We start from the raw sequence: 19,180 nt of genomic DNA, 5'->3' as shown, positions 1-19,180 counted from the left end.
TTCTTCTTTTAGGGGATGTCAGCCTTGTAAAACTTAGAAGGCTCAGACCCCATACGACACTCTGTAATGGTAGTCGGCACCTCTTCACTAACCAAAATCTGATGAACACCGCTAGGCCCTTCAGTAATAATCAGCAGTGGTTCTCCCTGAACATTAAAAGCAGATGTCTGCAAGGCCTCCAGGGGACTTGCGTGAAGCCAGATCCATGCTGGCCACTGAAGCAGCTGAGGCAGAGGAATTCAGTGAAGGAACCGGGCAGACATCCAGGCTTTCATTAGCCTCGAGACAGACATCCAGCAGAGGAGGCACAGCTGAAAAATCACACCTAGCTTTCTTGGCCTTCTTCATGGATGGCTCACCCTGAGACATTGCATCTTTTGTCAAAAGCTTAAGACACTGGTTTTCTAAATATATGTCCAAAGAGTTAAGATGACTATGCAGAGTCTTCAGGATGAAAGTCTGGCAAATAGAACAGGATATATAGTTGGGGGAAGCACCTAGGCAAAATAAACACTGCTCGTGATTGTCTTTATGGAGAATGTCTCCTGCACTGGCATTTACCCTTTCTGGATGACATGAACCCCACAAGCAACAAAACAAAAAAAAAAAAAGATAAGAGCAAAATCCCAGCAGGGGACTTATCTGAAAGATGGCTTGGTAAACCAGCAAACGAAGAGAGCATTCAGACTGATGATCAAAGATGGCGTTCGGACTGGCTGCAAAGAAGTTCTGAGGATGGTACATCTGGACATCACCTTTATGCCTTACACTGTATGCGGGGAGCATGTGTGTGACATATAGCATATCCTTAGCAACCTAAAGGCTTTGGTATACTGGCTGGACGTTGAGCCACCCTTGGCAGGGAATCCCTATTGTATGGAATAGTGCATAAGTGAAATGGAAGGAAAAGATTTGCTCCTTTCATTTTTCCTGAAGTTGCTCTCTGCCACTTACCAGAGAAGCCAGCAAACTGAAGTGTGTGTGTTTGCATTGGGGAAGGGATGCTCTGTTTTCCCAACTAAGTTCCCAGTTTGATCATAAAGCTACAGCACAGCTAATGTGTGTCCATCACTACAAAAAAGCTGCTGTTTGGCACAATCAAACAACGACTGCAAACATTACAATGTCTGGAATCATTTAGCGATAACTGGATGCAAGTGTATGTCAAAATATTTAATAATCAAAAGAATAAGAAAACTTTTTTTTTATGCAGACGACTGCACCTACACGCATCCCCTGCAACTTATGTATACCAACTCTGGGATTGCATGACAGTGAAAAAGGGCATATTTCAAGTTTACCATGTTTTGGGTTTGACATTTTGCGCATATAACAGTTTTAGATATTTTGACTTTTGATCCCATGAATATCACCCCCTGGTGCACAGGACATTATCTTCTTACTTCCTGCTTTCCTTATCCGCGAAAAACGGGTACGAAATGACAGCAGTCCGTCTGTAAAGTCGAGCAAAATGTCAAGTGACGACTTTTCTGGAAATATAATGGTGGACTATTGCCCCCCAAAATAATTTTTGTGTGCTGCACGCACCCACACCCACTGTTGCAACTTCAATATTCGCAGTCTAATGTCATAAAGCCTTAAAGTGCATGCCCATTACTCCCATGACTATACAGCCCATCAGTTTCAGTAAACAGAGAGTTTCAAACACTCATTCCCATTACTGAAATGCAGTGAAACAATCATGTGACCCGTCACTAATCATCTCATGGCCTGTGCCCCTTTTCACAAAGTCAAACCGAATCTTGTTTCTACAGGTCTTACGCAGTTGCAGTTGCAGTTTAGAACCCTTACCAGATATGGAGAGCTGCCCATAAATATATCCCCTACATAACCCTCCAATAGTTCAAGCCCTCTTGCAGTTCCAGGTTGCTAGCAGGGCTATAAAATGGGTAACATAACTACTTCATTAAATGATGATGAATTTATTTTCTGATGCAACAATACCACCCTCACATTTAACATCAATACATGTAGCATCAAGAGACCCAGCCAAAAAGGGCATACATTAAAACTACAAGATAAATGGTCAAATCATAAAAAATACAGCGCACATGAAGTTCTAAAGATAATCATACACAACTTAAGCTCTGATTAACATTTATCTACCAAACTCAGGAAAGCATATTCTATAAACCATCTAATTCTAAAGAGTGCATCTAAGAGGGAGATAACTGTACCACTTTACAGCTCATTAATACAAACAGTTATTGAATATGTCAATGTATTTTGTAACCTTTAAAAAAACCTACCTACCTGAAAAAAAATCTGATGCAGTGCAATTTCTTACTAGAGAAATCAGTAGTTGGCAAAAATATTCTCAACTGTCATTAGGTCACTTAGGGGTGACCTCTCCTCTACATGGCTGACTTAAAGGAATGTCTGATCAATTTCTATTTAAATGTTCTACACCTGGAATGCACCATTGGTATAATTAACACAAGCTCAGGAACTGTAACACTAAAAATAAAAATCAGTCATAGAAAAAAAATGTGACAGATACATTACACCACACCTTCCAAGATTATAGAATATACTTCCCCATAGTACTCTGAGACATTAGCCATTAACTGTCATCAAAAATAATTTTGATCTACATATAAGAAATAGAAAATACTATCATGGAGCTATAGCAATCAGAGTCTTTATGAATATTAATATCTTCAGTGACGTTTCCTTAATAAACAATAATAAGCTGACTGTTACCTCACATATAAGAAAGCTATACAGAGGTCTTCCAATACAATATTGTGAGAGCAAACAACGACTGGTACTAATAGTGGGCAAAGACCACACACCTCTCATGTAAGGGGGCTTGACCCCTGCAGCTCCTGCAAATATTATCCTTAACCTCCAAGTCACTGAAATTTACAAGTAAGAATAAACATTCATTGTTCATCACTGGATCACTGTTGTACTAGCCTAAGCTATATGGGACATCCTGCCAAGGATCAGACCAGCTGGCCAGCTTCTAAAGCTTTAGGGGACTTTCCACACTCCCTAGCCACTGTGCAGCTTGAGAAGAGTGGATGAGGCATCAAAACTTCAGGTCTTTCCTGCTGTCGAAAGGCACTCGAGGATCAACAGATGGCTATCACTTCTCCGAGGCTGAGCAGATAAGTAGCCTGTTGACAAACACCTGCCATTTCAGCATTTCTTTCATGGAGAAACGTTGTTCTTTACTGTCAGAAATATGCGTTTGAGGCTAGAACTGGTGCATTTAGTGGTTGGCACTAAAAAATGTACATTAAGTCTTACAGTTTTTGGTCATGGTTCTCTGTGGGAAATATATAAGAACTAACAGCCAGCACTCAACTGCAGCATACATATTTTAATGTGTAAAAACACAAGAAACAGACTGGTTTCGGCCCAATGGCCTTTTTCAATGTGAAACACAATCAGTAAAAGCACCACATTATATATCAAAATATAATAGAATAATTGAACACAATTAAACAATTACAAATGTTCATTAAGACTAGGTGAAAACAATCCTCCAAGTTTCACAATCTAAGATTTTTCTTTAACAATTTGTGCCAACCAGTTTTCATGGATCTATGTCCCAAAATTCTATCAATAACAATAAATCTAAAGGGTGTTGTCTTGTGAATAATAGTATGCTTATATAAAGCATTTGCTGAATGCTTACTTCTGATGTTACTGAGATGTTCTGAAATATGCAATTTTAGGGGTTTGGCCAACATAAAAAGCTGTGCATGAACAGGTTACAACATAAATGGCCCAATCACTTTTACAATTACCAAACACTTTAATAGAAAAAAAACTTATAAGTATTTTTACTTGAAAACTCTTTCGTCTGACAAATTAACAGAACTATTTTGAAAGTTTGAAACAACATATGAAGAGAAAGGCCTGGCTAACAGTTTTGGGTCAAAGTTGTTGCTCATCTGTCAAGCGAAAGGGGCTCCAATGAGTTTTTAATATTCATTTCTCTCTGTATTGGGGAGAATTATTTTTGAGCAAGGACCATCAGTTCATGTTCTTTGATTACGGTGCTTGTTATTAACATATGCACTAACGGTCATACGCAAGTGAGAGATGTCTCGGGACTACGACGGTCATTTTTTGAAGGAAAGTTGGGCATGTTTCAGCTATCATGAGGGCCATAAGAGGTGAATACAGTCGGTTCTTCAGATTTTGGGATTTTCTGATGGCGATTTAACGGAAGAGCTGAATACCACTCTGATTAATGTCATTTTGAAGCTCAGTAATTCCTTTTTACTTTAAGACATTTTAAGACATTTACTGTGTTTTCCTTGCCTATTAGAAATCTCTTGGGGCCCTGATTTATATCTTCAAATAACTTTTTGTGGACAAACAGCAGCTATGTTTGACTGTCAAAACTTTTTGGCTTTGATGGACAATTGTTCATTTTTCTATTGAAAGACTTAAGTTCTATCTAAACTGCATTTATTGTATGTTTCAAAGTTATGTGAAACTATTTGGGTTCTGTATCACATTTATTATATGGTTCAAAGTTTTGTTAAACTTACTAATTTTTCATCCTATTTATGGATGATAGTGTTTGCTTCTCATTGTGAATGAGCCAGTTTGGCTTCTTTGTTACATATATTTAAATTGTTTTTTTTTTTTTTTTGTCAGCATTTTTCATTATGGCTTTAACAGCTATTCTTAAGGGCTTGTCAGCAGACAAAGAAGACATTTTGTTTTTTGGGATGGGTAATATAAATAACATAGAAGTCGGGGATGAATACAGTCCAGATTCAACATGTACCTCTTTGTTTGATCAGCTTACAAAACACATGAAAAATCTTACATCATCTGTTTGGCATTAGGGGCTTGAAAGTTCGTATTAAACCTCTAGTAGGTCAACCGGATGATTTACTATTATCTTCCTGGGCTGATATTCAGCAAAAAACATCTTTACAGTTTGTTAAAACTTTGCATGATTTTATGAACGTAGAATTGATACAGGATACCTTTTGAGACCAATTGATACCTGAAGTTACTCAAATTTGTGAAAGGGCAAAATCTTTTGAAGGCTCTGCCATTTACAGTGTTTTGACAAACTTAGGGAATAGTTACTCTATTTTGAACAAAGTCTAAAAGAAAGAAAAATCAGTAAGTTTAACAGATTCGAGGACTACCAATTGAGTAAGCCTTTGAATACATGGAAAGTGGTAAAACTGTTAAAAATGTTAGATTTGCTCAAAAAGAGTCTTTGCCTACAGGGCAAAAAAGAAAAAGAAATAAGTCTATTTTGAAAATGTCCATTAGTGACACTTCTGGTGAGGATTCTTCCTCTTATATGGATACAGAAGTTGATAGACAGCAGATGCCACCAGCTACCAAGAGGTCTTGTAATGTGGTACAAGATAATTTGTCACACAATCCTGATTTAGTCCCTTTATCTTTAACAAAAGGAGGGAGGGCAGGAAACACAAGTCCAAAAATAAGCATAGATGGCTCTTTGGAAGCAATGTTGAATTTCCTAAATCCCAGGTAACTTCCCCTAACAATGTTATTAATATTTCTTCAGTTGTCCTGTCTGAATCTGATTATGTATTACTAAATAAAGGTCTAAATTTCATTCCAGGTTTTTTTGTTTCTGAGGATATCTTTGTTGAAGATTTGTATGCATTTTGCAGATTGCTCAATCTTAAATTACACTTTCAAGGTATTGAATGTGCTAATGAGAATAGTGGCTTCAAGTTTAATAAATCAACATTTGTTCCACCTATGAAGAAAAATGTGGAGGTATTTCAAAAATGTGTACTTAATTACATTTTGGTTCAAATTGTCAACATGTTTCCCCTTTAAATTTGTCTCTAGGGGAAGTGAATGCCTTGACACAATTAAAAAAATAATAAAAATATTGTTATTGTTCAATCTGACAGAGGTGGAGTAATGGTTGTAATGGATAAATCATTATATGTTGAAGAAGCATATAATCAGTTACAAGATGCTAGATTTTATACTTGTATGCACTATGACCCTACAGTGGAATTTAAAAAAGAAAATGATGCTTTTTTGGAGTCTGTAGTTAGTGAAGGTATTATAGACAAACGTACAATGTTTCATTTCAAAGTTAAGGATCAATCTCCTTCCAGAAATTCACAAGGATATCAACCCCCCCACCCCCACCCCCAGGAAGACCTATAGTTTCTGGTAAAGGTTCTCTCACTGAACCTTTGTCTGCCTACCTTACTATGTATCGAAAGCCATTGTTATCTGGAGTTAAAGCCAGGATACAGGACACAACAGAATTCTTGAATATCATTTCTGATACAAAATTAGAACCCAGTTGGTTGTCATGTACATTGGACGTTTCGTCCCTTTACACTAGCATTCCACACTGGGCGGGTTTGTGTGCCCTTGAATAATGGCTTAATAGAATGTCCTTATATAGTCCTGGTTTCAACACATTTCTTTTATGTTTGGCTGAGCATGTGTTATCTAAAAATGTATTTTTCTTCAATACTAAATGCTTTTTGCAGTTGAAGGGTACAGCTATGGGCGCATCCTTTGCGTCCATATATGCTGACCTCTTTATGGGTTATCTTGAGCAGATAATTATACATGATGTAAATCATAGTATCTTTCTTGGGGAAATTGATATTTGGCGTAGGTTTTTGGATGACTGCTGGATGGTGTGAAAGTCGGACATTATATATTTACAGGAATTCGTCCAGTATTTGAATGAAAATAAATAGGGCATTAGGTTTACAATCAATTATGTTTTTTTCCATCTCTTTTTTGGATGTTACTGTATCTAAACAATCTGATGGTACTCTGTCTAGTACACTGTATAGAAAACCCCATCAAATACATTACTACATGCCTCCATCTGTCATCCAAAACATATTATGGCCAATATCCCCAAGTCACAGTTTATGCAGATACATAGAATCAGCTCTAATACTGAAGATTATATACATTTTAATGAAGATTTAATAAATCACTTTGGGGAACGTGGATAGTCTTTGGCTACGGTTAGGCAGACCAGTAAGGAAGTACGACTACTTTTGAGAAATGACCTTCTTAAATATAAAAATCATGGTTCTCAATCAGATAACAAAATCAGATTCATTACCACCTATGGCAGGAATACTCATAGATATTTAGATTTAGTGCAACAACATTGGGATATTCTTTTGGCAGAATAGATTGTGTGAGTTATTAGGTAGTAGATGTTCATTTTCTTTTCGCAGGGGTAATACCTTCGGTAGCCATTTTAGTCATTATAAACATTTTGTGCCAGTTGAACACTCTCTAAAAACTACATAAGATGGTACACAAGTGGTGGGGTGCCACCCCTGTGGCCATTGTTCCTTCTGTAAATTTATTTGTCAGACTAAGGAGTTTTCAAGTAAAAGTACTTCTAATGTTTTTTTCTATTAAAGTGTTTGCTAATTGTAATAGTGAGTGGGCTATTTATCTTGTAACCTGTTCATGCACAGCTTTTTATGTTGGCTAAACCTCCAGACCCCTAAAATTGCATATTTCAGAACAGCCCAGCAACATCAGAAATAAAAATTCAGCAAATGCTTTATATAAGCATACTATTATTCACAAGACAGCAACCTTTAGATTTATCGTTATTGATAGAATTTTGGGACATAGATCCATTAAAACTGGTTGGCACAAATAAAAAAGAAAAATATTGGATTATGAAACTAGGAGGATAGTTTTCACCTGGCCTTAATGAACATTTGTAATAATTGTTTAATTGGGTTCAATTATTCTATTACATTTTGATATATAATGTGCTTTTACTGATTGTGCTTCACATTGAAAAAGGCCATTGGGCCGAAACTGGTCTGGTTCTTGTGTTTTTACACATTAAAATATGTATGCTCCAGCACTCAGCTGGCTGTTTGTTCTTATGTACTTCGTTTTTTGAGCCTGAGTACCTGCCATCCTTGCACAGGTTTTAGTTTGGGAGTTTCTCTGTGGGAAATGCCTTTCAAATAATTACGTTTTTGTGAGAGAAAGTTTTACTTATCTGTCAAAACTTGTGGCTAGGGGCAAGAACTTGTAGTTTTGGGGGGCTATTATTAAGTTTTACCTCAAAACTTATTTTTCTAGTCAGGTTGTTTTAGTGACTATGCTATGCTCTACCTCCTGCTTCTCAGGCACCTTTTTTGGTAGGCAGACAGTCCTGGGTCCCTGTGGGCATAATTTATCATGTTTGGTGGGGAAATTGCTACTTTTCTGTCAAAACTTGTTAGGAGCTGGAACTTGTATGTTTGGTGGTTGCCAATGCCTCAAAACGTATCTTTTCTTTCAGGAGGTAAGATAGTCTTGTCTGGTAGGACATGGACGTGGGTCACGGTAACTTGATCCTTTCCTCACAAAGACACGAAGAGAAAAGTTATCATGGAGGTTTTGGTCTTCAACTCCAGATTCCTATTTGCCTCAGCTGTTGATGGGTGACTGATGAGTAGTCCAAGGAACACAAGATGGCCACAGCACTTTCAGTCCCACTGGTGCTACTCCTCGGGAAGCCAATAAGAACCAGCAGGCAGGCACATCTTCTGCAGCTGTTCAGCTAGCTGTCTGTTTTTGGTAAGGGAAAACCACTATTGATGGTATTGGGGAAGAGACTGGGAAATGCTCCATCAATAAGCTGGTCTGAGAAGTTTCTCTCTTGTAGAAATGACTATCCTTCAAGCCACTCTTTTTCTGGGGGGGGCGGGGTCTCACAAAAAAGGAAACATAAGGTTAGACAATTTCACGAAAAACACATAGGGAAAATTGGCCAGGCTTTACTAAAGGTTCATTTAAAGCCTCTTGGCTTTAAAATGCCGAGTCTTCCGATCATTTTAAAAAGAAAAGATTTTCCCTCTCTAGCTCTCAGATTTTGATTCCCAATCTGAGGGATAGAAATTAGACTTGGACTAAGTGTTTATCAGGTTCCCTTCACAGAACGGAGAAACTGACTCTGAGGAAAATTATTCTTCAGATTTCCCTCCTCAAAGGTAGTCTTTTTCTGATACTGTTGCCAGAATGAAGGACTTGATTCAGTGGAAACGGAGAGAATACCAGAATCCCAGCAAAGATATAATTTGTTGCATGTTAATTTTCCTCAACTTGTAGCTGGTTTCTCCTGTGTTGCTAGCCTTAGAGGACTGCTTTCTTGGCAGCCATCAATTTGCCTAACAGTCAGCCACCAACACCCAGGAAGTCTAATAAAGTGCCCCAAACTCACAAATTCATTTTGTTCTATCCCCTCGACAAACTTTGCAGTAGCATCAGTTAAAAATCAGCTTCTGATATATTCCTCATGACAGTTAAGTTGGGGAAAACACTTGACAAGTTTGGGAAGAAAGTTTACACTTCTTCCACCTTAGCCTTTAGAGCAGTAAATTATCAGGCTCACATTTATACATTTACGCTGGCTTCATTTGATTGTATAAGAAAGTTATTTGCTGACCTGCCCTCTTCTAAGGTATCACTGAATTCCCTAGTATTCTTCTGTGTCTTAGTTAACCAAATATTCTCTAAAATGTGCTTACAGTATTGCTTGTGTCTTTTCTACAGCTCCTACCACTGGGTCAGTGGTGACGAAATGTGCCTGGCTATATTCTCATACTTTACCACAGGACGTCAAGGCTCGTATACCAAGTTCCCCTGGTGTTATTTGATCTCTCCTCTGCTAAGGTCCTTAAAATGTTTGACATAAAACTCAAGTTAATTCAGGGTTTTTTTACCAGTTTTTCCAACTCTCCTTATCAAAATATAATAGAAACTTTTCTACCAATTCAAATTCCTTTTCAGTAAACAGAATTAAGTGTCCCTGGAAGGGTACAGGTAAACACAATCTCAAAAAGGAAGGATTGGGAAGTTTAAAGATGAAATAAGGGTCCATCCAGAACCAAGGGCAACCTAAGAAAACAGTCTGACTATAGCTCCTTCATTTGCTTCCCTTCCCCACCCTGGCAATCCTGTAAAGCTTTCCCAGTGTCTATGTCCTCATCTCCAACATGGCACCAAATAATGCCAGAATCCTGTAAAGCTTTCCTAGTGTCTATGTCCTCATCTCCAACATGGCACCAAATAATGCCAGAATCCTGTAAAGCTTTCCCAGTGTCTATGTCCTCATCTCCAACATGGCACCAAATAATGCCAGAATCCTGTAAAGCTTTCCCAGTGTCTATGTCCTCATCTCCAACATGGCACCAAATAATGCCAGAATCCTGTAAAGCTTTCCCAGTGTCTATGTCCTCATCTCCAACATGGCACCAAATAATGCCAGAATCCTGTAAAGCTTTCCCAGTGTCTATGTCCTCATCTCCAACATGGCACCAAATAATGCCAGAATCCTGTAAAGCTTCCCAGTGTCTATGTCCTCATCTCCAACATGGCACCAAATAATGCCAGAATCCTGTAAAGCTTTCCCAGTGTCTATGCCCTCATCTCCAACATGGCACCAAATAATGCCAGAATCCTGTAAAGCTTTCCCAGTGTCTATGTCCTCATCTCCAACATGGCATCAAATAATGCCAGAATCCTGTAAAGCTTTCCCAGTGTCTATGTCCTCATCTCCAACATGGCACCAAATAATGCCAGAATCCTGTAAAGCTTTCCCAGTGTCTATGTCCTCATCTCCAACATGGCACCAAATAATGCCAGAATCCTGTAAAGCTTTCCCAGTGTCTATGTCCTCATCTCCAACATGGCACCAAATAATGCCAGAATCCTGTAAAGCTTTCCCAGTGTCTATGTCCTCATCTCCAATATGGCACCAAATAATGCCAGAATCCTGTAAAGCTTTCCCAGTGTCTATGTCCTCATCTCCAACATGGCACCAAATAATGCCAGAATCCTGTAAAGCTTTCCCAGTGTCTATGTCCTCATCTCCAACATGGCACCAAATAATGCCAGAATCCTGTAAAGCTTTCCCAGTGTCTATGTCCTCATCTCCAACATGGCACCAAATAATGCTACACACTTGGGTTCTGATAATCATTCAAAATGGCTGCAACTGGCAATGCATTCCCTTCTCCCTTTCCAAAGGATTCCTCTTCACCTACTCAGTCAAGCCTCCTGATTTCCTCCTATCTGATCAGATGCCGTCTCAAGGGGTTACAGGACCTCTTCCCTGGACTAAAGACAGAAAGAATTTTATTCAAGAAGTTGGTGCCAAAGAAAGAAGGAACCTTGAGAACTGTCCTAGGTCTGTTCCTTTCAAAACCTTCACATCAAAATCCCAAAGTTTAAGATGTTCTTTCTACAGCCTGTTAACTCTCAATTCACCTTTCAGTTTTCCATTCACTCTGGATTTAAAAGGTACTTATCACATTCCAGTTCCCAAAGATTTCACTTTTTTATATTTTCTGTGTCTGGTTTACATTTTCTGTTTTTAACATTATTTTTTGGTTTGTCAAAAGCTCCATGACTGTCTACAAACTGACATAGTTCACTGCAGGTTTCAGGGCATTCACGTTTTTCCATTTTTAGACTGCCTTATTTTTATGGATTTTTCACAAATTGTCAGAAATCTCTGGCTTGGGTATTTTTTCTCAGTCTGTTTCAGGTGAACATAGAAAAATCATCTCTAATTCAATCTCACAAGATGGTCAGTCGGTCCATCCACAACCACTTTTTCCACATTTTCCACATGGGGTTGGGATATCACTTCAACAGTGACAATTATAAACAGCCAACATTCACACTACCGTGTGGCTAGCCCTGAAGTGGGTGCTCTTCCACACCCCTCACATGCACACATACTCACACCTACAGCCCCTCACATGCACACATACTCACACCTACAGCCAGTTTAAAGTGCCCAATCCACCTACTGCATCTCTCTGCAGTGTGGGAGGACACCTGAGCATCTGGAGAAAACCCACGCTAACTCAGCAAGGATATGAAGACTCCACATATAAGGCACTCCAGCTGAGAATCAACCAGAGAACCTTTTGCTATAAGGCAACAATGCTATCTGCTGTGTCACTGTTCCATCCTCACAAGACAATGTTTCTGGGATATCTTCTAGACACATCCTTCATGACGTCTCTTCTTCCTCTGGACAAAGTGGAATGATATTACAAGGAGCAGTTTCTGATATTTTGCCCCCAGATTTTGGCATCAAACAAGGAATATCTCAGAATGCTAGGATTCATGGTATCTTCTGTGTTACGATTCCCTTGGCTAGAACTTCATAAAAGGAAGATTCAACAGTTTGTCAAATCAGTTTGAACCCAAGATCAGTACCTCTTGCATTCCAGATTCCAATTGTGGAGTTTGTGAAAGAAGAGCTTCTCTGGTGGGTAAGTCTGTTTTTCTTTTCCAGCCCCCACTGAGTTCATAACCATAGGTATATCAAACTTTGCTTGGGAAGCGGTGTCCAAGACAGTGAAATTCCAGGGGCCTATCGAACAAGAAAGGCAAACTTAAGAACATACATGTAAAACAAAATGATTGCTCTAATAAATACTCTCAAATCTTTAAACTATCGTTGGATTCTAGGCTCTCTGCTAGTAATCACAGTCAGCACCACAGTAATGTGGTACATAAGCAGAGGGGAACCAAGGCCCTTCCCTCCTTTTGAAAGCTACCTATGGGATCCTGGGAATTAGTGAGTCAGCTGTCCTTTCCAGGCTACCTACATTCCATCAGAGCAAAACATCACCACAGACAAGCTGAGCAGGACCAGTAAAGACCCTCACAGTTGAAAGTTGGACCAGGGGTTCTGCCATTAATTGATCCATCTTTTGGGAATGCAACAAGTGAATATGTTTGCCTCCAGCCACAACCGACAGTTCAAGAAATTCTGCTCCTTGCACACAGGTCTGAAAGACAGATACATTTTCTTGATCATGGATGGGAATGTTCCTTTATGCCTTATTACTCTTTTCTCTGGTAACCAGGGCTCTTTTAAGGATTCAGAAAGACTCCCCAAGGATAATTTTGGTGAACCCCTTTTAGCCTATGCAACAGTGATTTTCCCTTCTTTTGAAAATGGCCAGTGGTAATTACCACACGCTTCCTCACAGAATTGACTTTCTTACTCTTTAATCAAGATTCACCTCTCGGCCACCTCTGCTTGCCTGTCTAGATCTCCCCCTTTCTACCCTACCTCAAATTAAATAGCTTTTAAAAGGGGTTCCTTGAATGCAGGTGGTACCTTCTTGAGATCTTAATTTTGCAATGGAAAAACCAACACTGTTTCCTTTTGAACATGCTCATAAGGCTAATTTGAAGTTCTTATTTTAGCAAACAGTACTGCTCATTGCTCTGACTTCTAACTTACAAGCTCTTGTGGAGAGCCATCCCTTCCCAATTTTTCTCAGACAGAGGGCTACTTTGAAACTAAATGATTTTATGCCTAAGATTGATTTAACCTGCCAATTCTTCTCCCCGTTTTCTTCACAAAAGCTAAAATGAGGAAGAAAATAACTTTACACACTCTGGATTCCAACGGGCAATGTAGACACTACACTGACAGGGAAAAAAATCAGGACTTCTGATAAATTCCTTCCTATGAAGGTAAGAAAAAGGGGCAGTCAGTGTCAGAACAGAATTTCTAAATGGTTGCAGCATGCCAAATATGATACTTCTAGACAAAGTTCGGGACACACTCTGCCAGGGGTCTGACTACTTCTGTGACTTTTAGAAACAGCTGAACTCTAAAAATATATGACAAGTAGCAACTTAGTCATTTGTGCATATCTTTAAGCACTACAAACTTGACTCCTTCAAGTCTAGAGCAGGCTTTACTAGGACTATTCCCCAGGGACTCTGACTCGGATCCTTCTTTCTCCTCCTCACTTTCTTTCTAAGCTTTGGCTATCATCTCATATAGCTTAGGCTACTGCAACAGTGCTCTAATGATGAGCGCTGTACAGGTCTGTAAGTAAGCTTACCACAACAGTAGATGTTCAAATAGATTACTACTGCAATAGTTGCACTCTCCCTCCACCCCCTATTTGTTACTGTTTTTATTCCAAGGTATGAGATTGTAATTATTACTGATTCTGTCTGGTAGAGTTCTAGCGTCCCTCTTCTGAGGAGGAAAGAAAGTAAGTTCTGGAGGTTTGGTACCGTAGCAGTGCTATACTGCTTTCCTCAACCTGTACAGTGGCTAGGGCATGTGGGATTTGCCATAAAGGGGTTGGGAGGGTGGCCTAATGGTTAAGGTGTTTGCCTTATAAACACAAGGTGCATGGTTTGAGTCTCACAAGGGATAATTGGCTAGGCTTAAAATAGCTCACAAGAGCAGTTAGCTTAGTACTAATCTATGAACCTATAAAACAGTGAAAGCTACCTGTTTGGTTCGATCCTTTGCAGGACATTCCATGTAACACGGGCTACTGCAACAGTGATCTAGTCAAACATCTAATGTCATGGCAAGTTTAATTACACAACTGTAGCTTCTTGCAAACTTTTATACTAAGAATTCCACAATTCAAAATTCTAAGATTCAGAAAACAATCCACTTTAAAAAGCAAACTGAACACTTGATTGCAAAGACTTTATTTTTTTAAACTGCAGGAATAATGAGTACATATATTTAAATTAATCAGCAGAGTGAAAGAAAAGGAAATGCAAGACACAGATCACCCACAAAAAGCAAAGGGGAACCTGAAGAGCAGAGACAGAGTGGTATAAGACTTGCAGATCTAAGCAAGGTGTTTCCTCAATGCAGGCAGGAGTCCTAAAAGGGCATCCTATTCACTAAACTACAGAAATGACTGTACTACTGTAGAAGAGATAAGGACTGTTTAAACAATAGATCTTATAGCAAACCCAACACATTTTTTCAAACAGTTTGATATTGCCTCCATTAATGGCATTTGGCAAAATTCACATAGCTGTAGTTGCAGAGGGGAAACTGCTCTTATACTGGCATTCAGGTACTGAAGAAACTGCACTTACCCTTCAAACCACCAAGTTTCAAGGTGTTCATCACATTGTTCCAGCACTTTGTAGCATTCAAAATCACCTTTTTCACATAGCGTTTCTGTAATTTCCACCAGGCGTGTCTCACTGAAAAGCAAGTACAGATTTAATAATAAAAGATGCAATGCGTTCCGTTATTCCTTGCTCACAAGGTGAGATCTACCTCCAGACTCCAGATAAAACAAAACTGGCCTTGTATACCATTCCACACTTAAGATCCTGTACAAGCAAAAGGACTGCCCAACATTCACTTAGCACACCTTAAATGCATTAAAAGCATGCCTATAAACTACCCTGTACAGAAGAGTCAATAAACAGCTCACTGTAAATGCAGATTTTTCTGAAGGTGAACAAATCATTCAAGTAGCCAGCAGGACTCCAACACTAACATCTTGGTACAGCAATCACCCACAATGTCAAGAAAGCTATCCTTCAGCTGTTTCACCACTGACAAAAGTAATGTGAAAATGTCAGTGACTGCCTCGTTCGTCGTTTAATTCTTTCATAACAAGCGCAGAAATGCAAAGAAGATTACAGACAACAAAGAATATAAAGTTTATACCTGGAATAAAAAAATAAAAACATTGCATACATTAATATTATAAACTGTTACAGATTGTGTGTGCACAACGAACATAGTTTTCCAACATTTATTTGATTGACACTAGTCATACGTTCAGCACACATGGGTAAAAGACTGCTGCCAAAACAAACAAGAGATGAACGAATTTAACAGCCATGATGACAAAAATCGATTCAGTTTACCAGGAGATTTAAATGGTTGTGTTTTATGCAGACAAAGGGTAAATTTACTGTTAACCATATTCTTTCTGAGAACCTTATGGTCCGCTTTCACCAAAATGCTGAAAAACCACATACATTTACTTTACTATCTAGGTAACACAGCTACAGATAAAAACAAATACTTGATTTTACAGAGAAAAAAATTCTCCCTCAAACATTCCCAATGACTATGTGAACTCAATGTAGGAGCTGCTGTCCCAACATGGGGGAGGGGGGTGCAGGGACAAGTGACACCTTCCTAGCAAAGGCACTTTACTGCAGTCTTCAGGGGGGATAGCCACTCTTCTGCATTGCTAATGTGCATAAGGTCAGTGTGCTGTCTGCTTGAGAATTAACACACTAATGGTAACGTGGATACAAACCAAGGGCTACTATGAAAACAAACAAAAATAAACAACAGTTCCAAGAAATGAAAACAACCCACGACCGAAAAAACAATACGTTTTAAAAGAATTAGGCAGTTTCGTCAAGCATTTTACTATAATAATTCTATTACACAATGTGAATGGATTGCTTCGGGTTTGTGGCAATCTGTCATCTTGGAAACCCAACTGATTCATGACTAAACTCTCTTGCTACGCAAGAGCAGATAGAGATCGAACAAGAAATTACTTGCACTTCAGAAATTCTACATACTCAAGAGTCATCATGAAAGAAATTTAATGTATGCCAAGTTTGTATGATCAAAGGATTAGAACGTAAGCTTTTCCACCATGAAATTTAAATCCGCAGTTGGATCTAGGTCCCTTAATGAAGCCAAAACAGACAGGTTACTATCATGACTGTATTCTTCAAGGATTCAAGAATGTCTTCATGATAAAACAGCTAAGACTGGAGTCAAATGAGGAGGAATGTCAGTAAAATAACAAAATTGGAAAAACTATAAGGCCATGCATGTATAAAATACTTGTATGTATAACTGGATTTGAAGCACTGATTGTAAACAGTGTTACTTCATTTTGATCCTTACCTTTTATTTCCCATGAACAAATGTATGTTACGCATAACCTGCTTCATGCATCTATCACTCCTTCTTGAAGCTTGGCCCGTTGTCAGCAAAGGAGATGTCGTTTGTGTCAGTGTAGGGTACCTACTCATATCAATTACCGTACACTAACAGCTGCACACATTATATATACACAGGTATGCACATGTAGTGACTTGACAAAGCAATGAGATGCAAGACAGAGAAATTTACGAAGCTGGGATGGGTTGTGGCTTGAAGAACATGGGAGAAATTCAAGAGGCTGGGATGGATGGTGACTTGAATGTAGGAAAAATTTAGGATGCTGGGATGGGTAATGTGACAAAAGTGGGAGAGCTTCGGGAGGCTGGGATGGGTGGTGACATGAAGACAGTGGGGCTACATTCCACAATCAGCAGTACACTGGCTCACCATTTTTAAACCCCCGACTTGACTGAATCCTGACAAAGACTGCACAGTACCAAACCTTTTGTTATTTGCTGATGCAAATGAAATTAATGAATACAAAGAGTTACAGCATTTTGGTTTGAAAAGCCTGCACATAACTATAAGCAAATTAACAGTGAAGTTTTAACAGATGGTTTATGGGAACACTGGAGGAATCACAGATGAGAACACTGGAAATAAATGTTTTGTGTTCACAGATGCAAAATAACAAGAAATTTAATATCTCCAGAGGGTGATCAAAAGATCTACAGGTGTCCAAGCTAATGTCTCCCACCTACATTTTGACTCCAAGACATATCTAGTGCTGACTCAAGTTGGAGATGCAACTACTGTTGAGAGGAATGCTGTTTCAGTGCAAATTCGAAAATACTGCCACTTATGACCAGCAATGTGAAAACAGTCCATTCATGCTAGATGCTTAATATCGGAGTACACTGCCTTGCATGGCAAAGAATGCTGGGATGACATCAAGTTCAAAGTACAAAGTACTGCTAATACGAAATGCAAATCACACACCAAATCACAGTGACACCAAACGTATGTTTCATTTATTTTATTTTATTATTTATTTTATTTATATTTGTTTACCGGGATGGTCCAACTGGAACAATGCCCATTTTAATACAAAATCATAACATCAAGTAATAGAAATTATAAACAAAAATGAGTGTTAACACATTTACTGGATAAAAATGTAAAAACAAAAATATATACATAGTACCAAATAGAACAAGACTAAAAACTTGAATATAGACAAATATATGGTTGACAAACAAAGAGAACCGTACTACAGAAGATTAAATATCAATAAAAAAAAACTTCAACTATTGTATAGTGGATGAAATAAAACTCGCAGACACTAAACAGTTCATTAAGCTTTCACTCTTATTAGATAAAAGAGCTTCCTCAGAATAAGTAAAATAACAACAATTACAGTATATATACTGAATTTATCACATGTGGGTACATTAACCAATGAAAGTGATCAAAACATATGTACAGTAACCATGAATTCAATAATGAGACATTCAAATAGAACCAATGGAATTCCAAGAAGTGTGTCAGTAGCATGAATATGTATACAAACAGGAATATTAATATTAATGTATATAACAAAAGTAAAGCAGTACTAAGAGTTCCACTTTAGAGCACATTTTATGTTAACACAATCATTTAACCCTGGAAATACTTCAGAATTAAGAAATAAAGTGTCTTTTTGGGGACCAAAAAGAACCTTGAAGTAGATTCTGGGCTCTGAATGGTCTATTTGTAACTGGCTGAATGGCTTTTTTTTGCAGTTTTTGCGATTTCTAACTCCTGCCATTTAAGTTCCCTGACTTCTAAAAATAACTCCCAGTCACCAAAAAACATTCTATTTGTTCAAGAACAATAAAATGAAACTTCTTGAAAGAACTGCAGGAAATGTTATGTTTCGCTAGGGCATTATTCATATTCTTAGTTCTAATTGCCCCTAAATGTTCTTCAATTCTCTCCGAGAGTCTTCCTAACAGTTTTTCCAACATAAAATGCTGAGCAAGACTCACAAATCCCTGCATAAACAACAGCTGTGGAGTGACAGAAGAAATGTTTAGAAAATCTGATAGAATAGTTGCAATGGGGGAAAAGTGTATTCTAAAACTGTTAAAATATATGGACAAACCACACACTTATTGCATGAATGCATACCTATTGGTAAATTAGATAGAGGTGTAGTATTAATCAAATATTGAGAATCTCTGTTTTCTAGGTTCATTCTAATAGTCCTAGTTCTTTTAAAAGAAAAAGAAGGAGTGGAGCCAATAGCTTTAGTCATATTATGAGATACTTTTAATAAATCCCAATTGTTGGAAATAATATTCCTGATGTGTTCCATATCCCTGGAGATTAGCAATGGAAAACTGAGAGATCTATTAATGTTATTCTGTTCAACATGTTTGGGTTTAAATCCATAGAGTAAAATAGGTAAATGTGTAGTGTACCTTTCAGATGCAACTTCAGAATAAATAGTGTTAATAAGACCCTCAGGATAATTTC

The 19,180-nt window shown here is 38.3% G+C and overlaps 1 protein-coding gene across 1 annotated transcript in view; it reads right to left on the bottom strand.

Annotated features, from left to right (window-relative positions):
* Positions 1-19,180, bottom strand: part of CRELD1 (cysteine rich with EGF like domains 1) — a 571,547-nt gene that overhangs the window by 336,534 nt on the left and 215,833 nt on the right. Inside the window, exon 4 of the mRNA XM_044078710.1 lies at positions 14,887-14,997. Within this exon, the coding sequence (XP_043934645.1) occupies positions 14,887-14,997 (111 nt within the window). The remainder of the gene's footprint in view (positions 1-14,886; positions 14,998-19,180) is intronic.

This window comes from Protopterus annectens, chromosome 7.part1 (genome assembly GCF_019279795.1).
Source record: "Protopterus annectens isolate FY-2018-M chromosome 7.part1, PAN1.0, whole genome shotgun sequence".
NCBI lineage: Eukaryota > Metazoa > Chordata > Ceratodontiformes > Protopteridae > Protopterus > Protopterus annectens.
The sequence above is the reverse complement of the archived record's forward strand: the minus strand, read 5'-3'. Positions and strand labels throughout refer to the sequence as shown.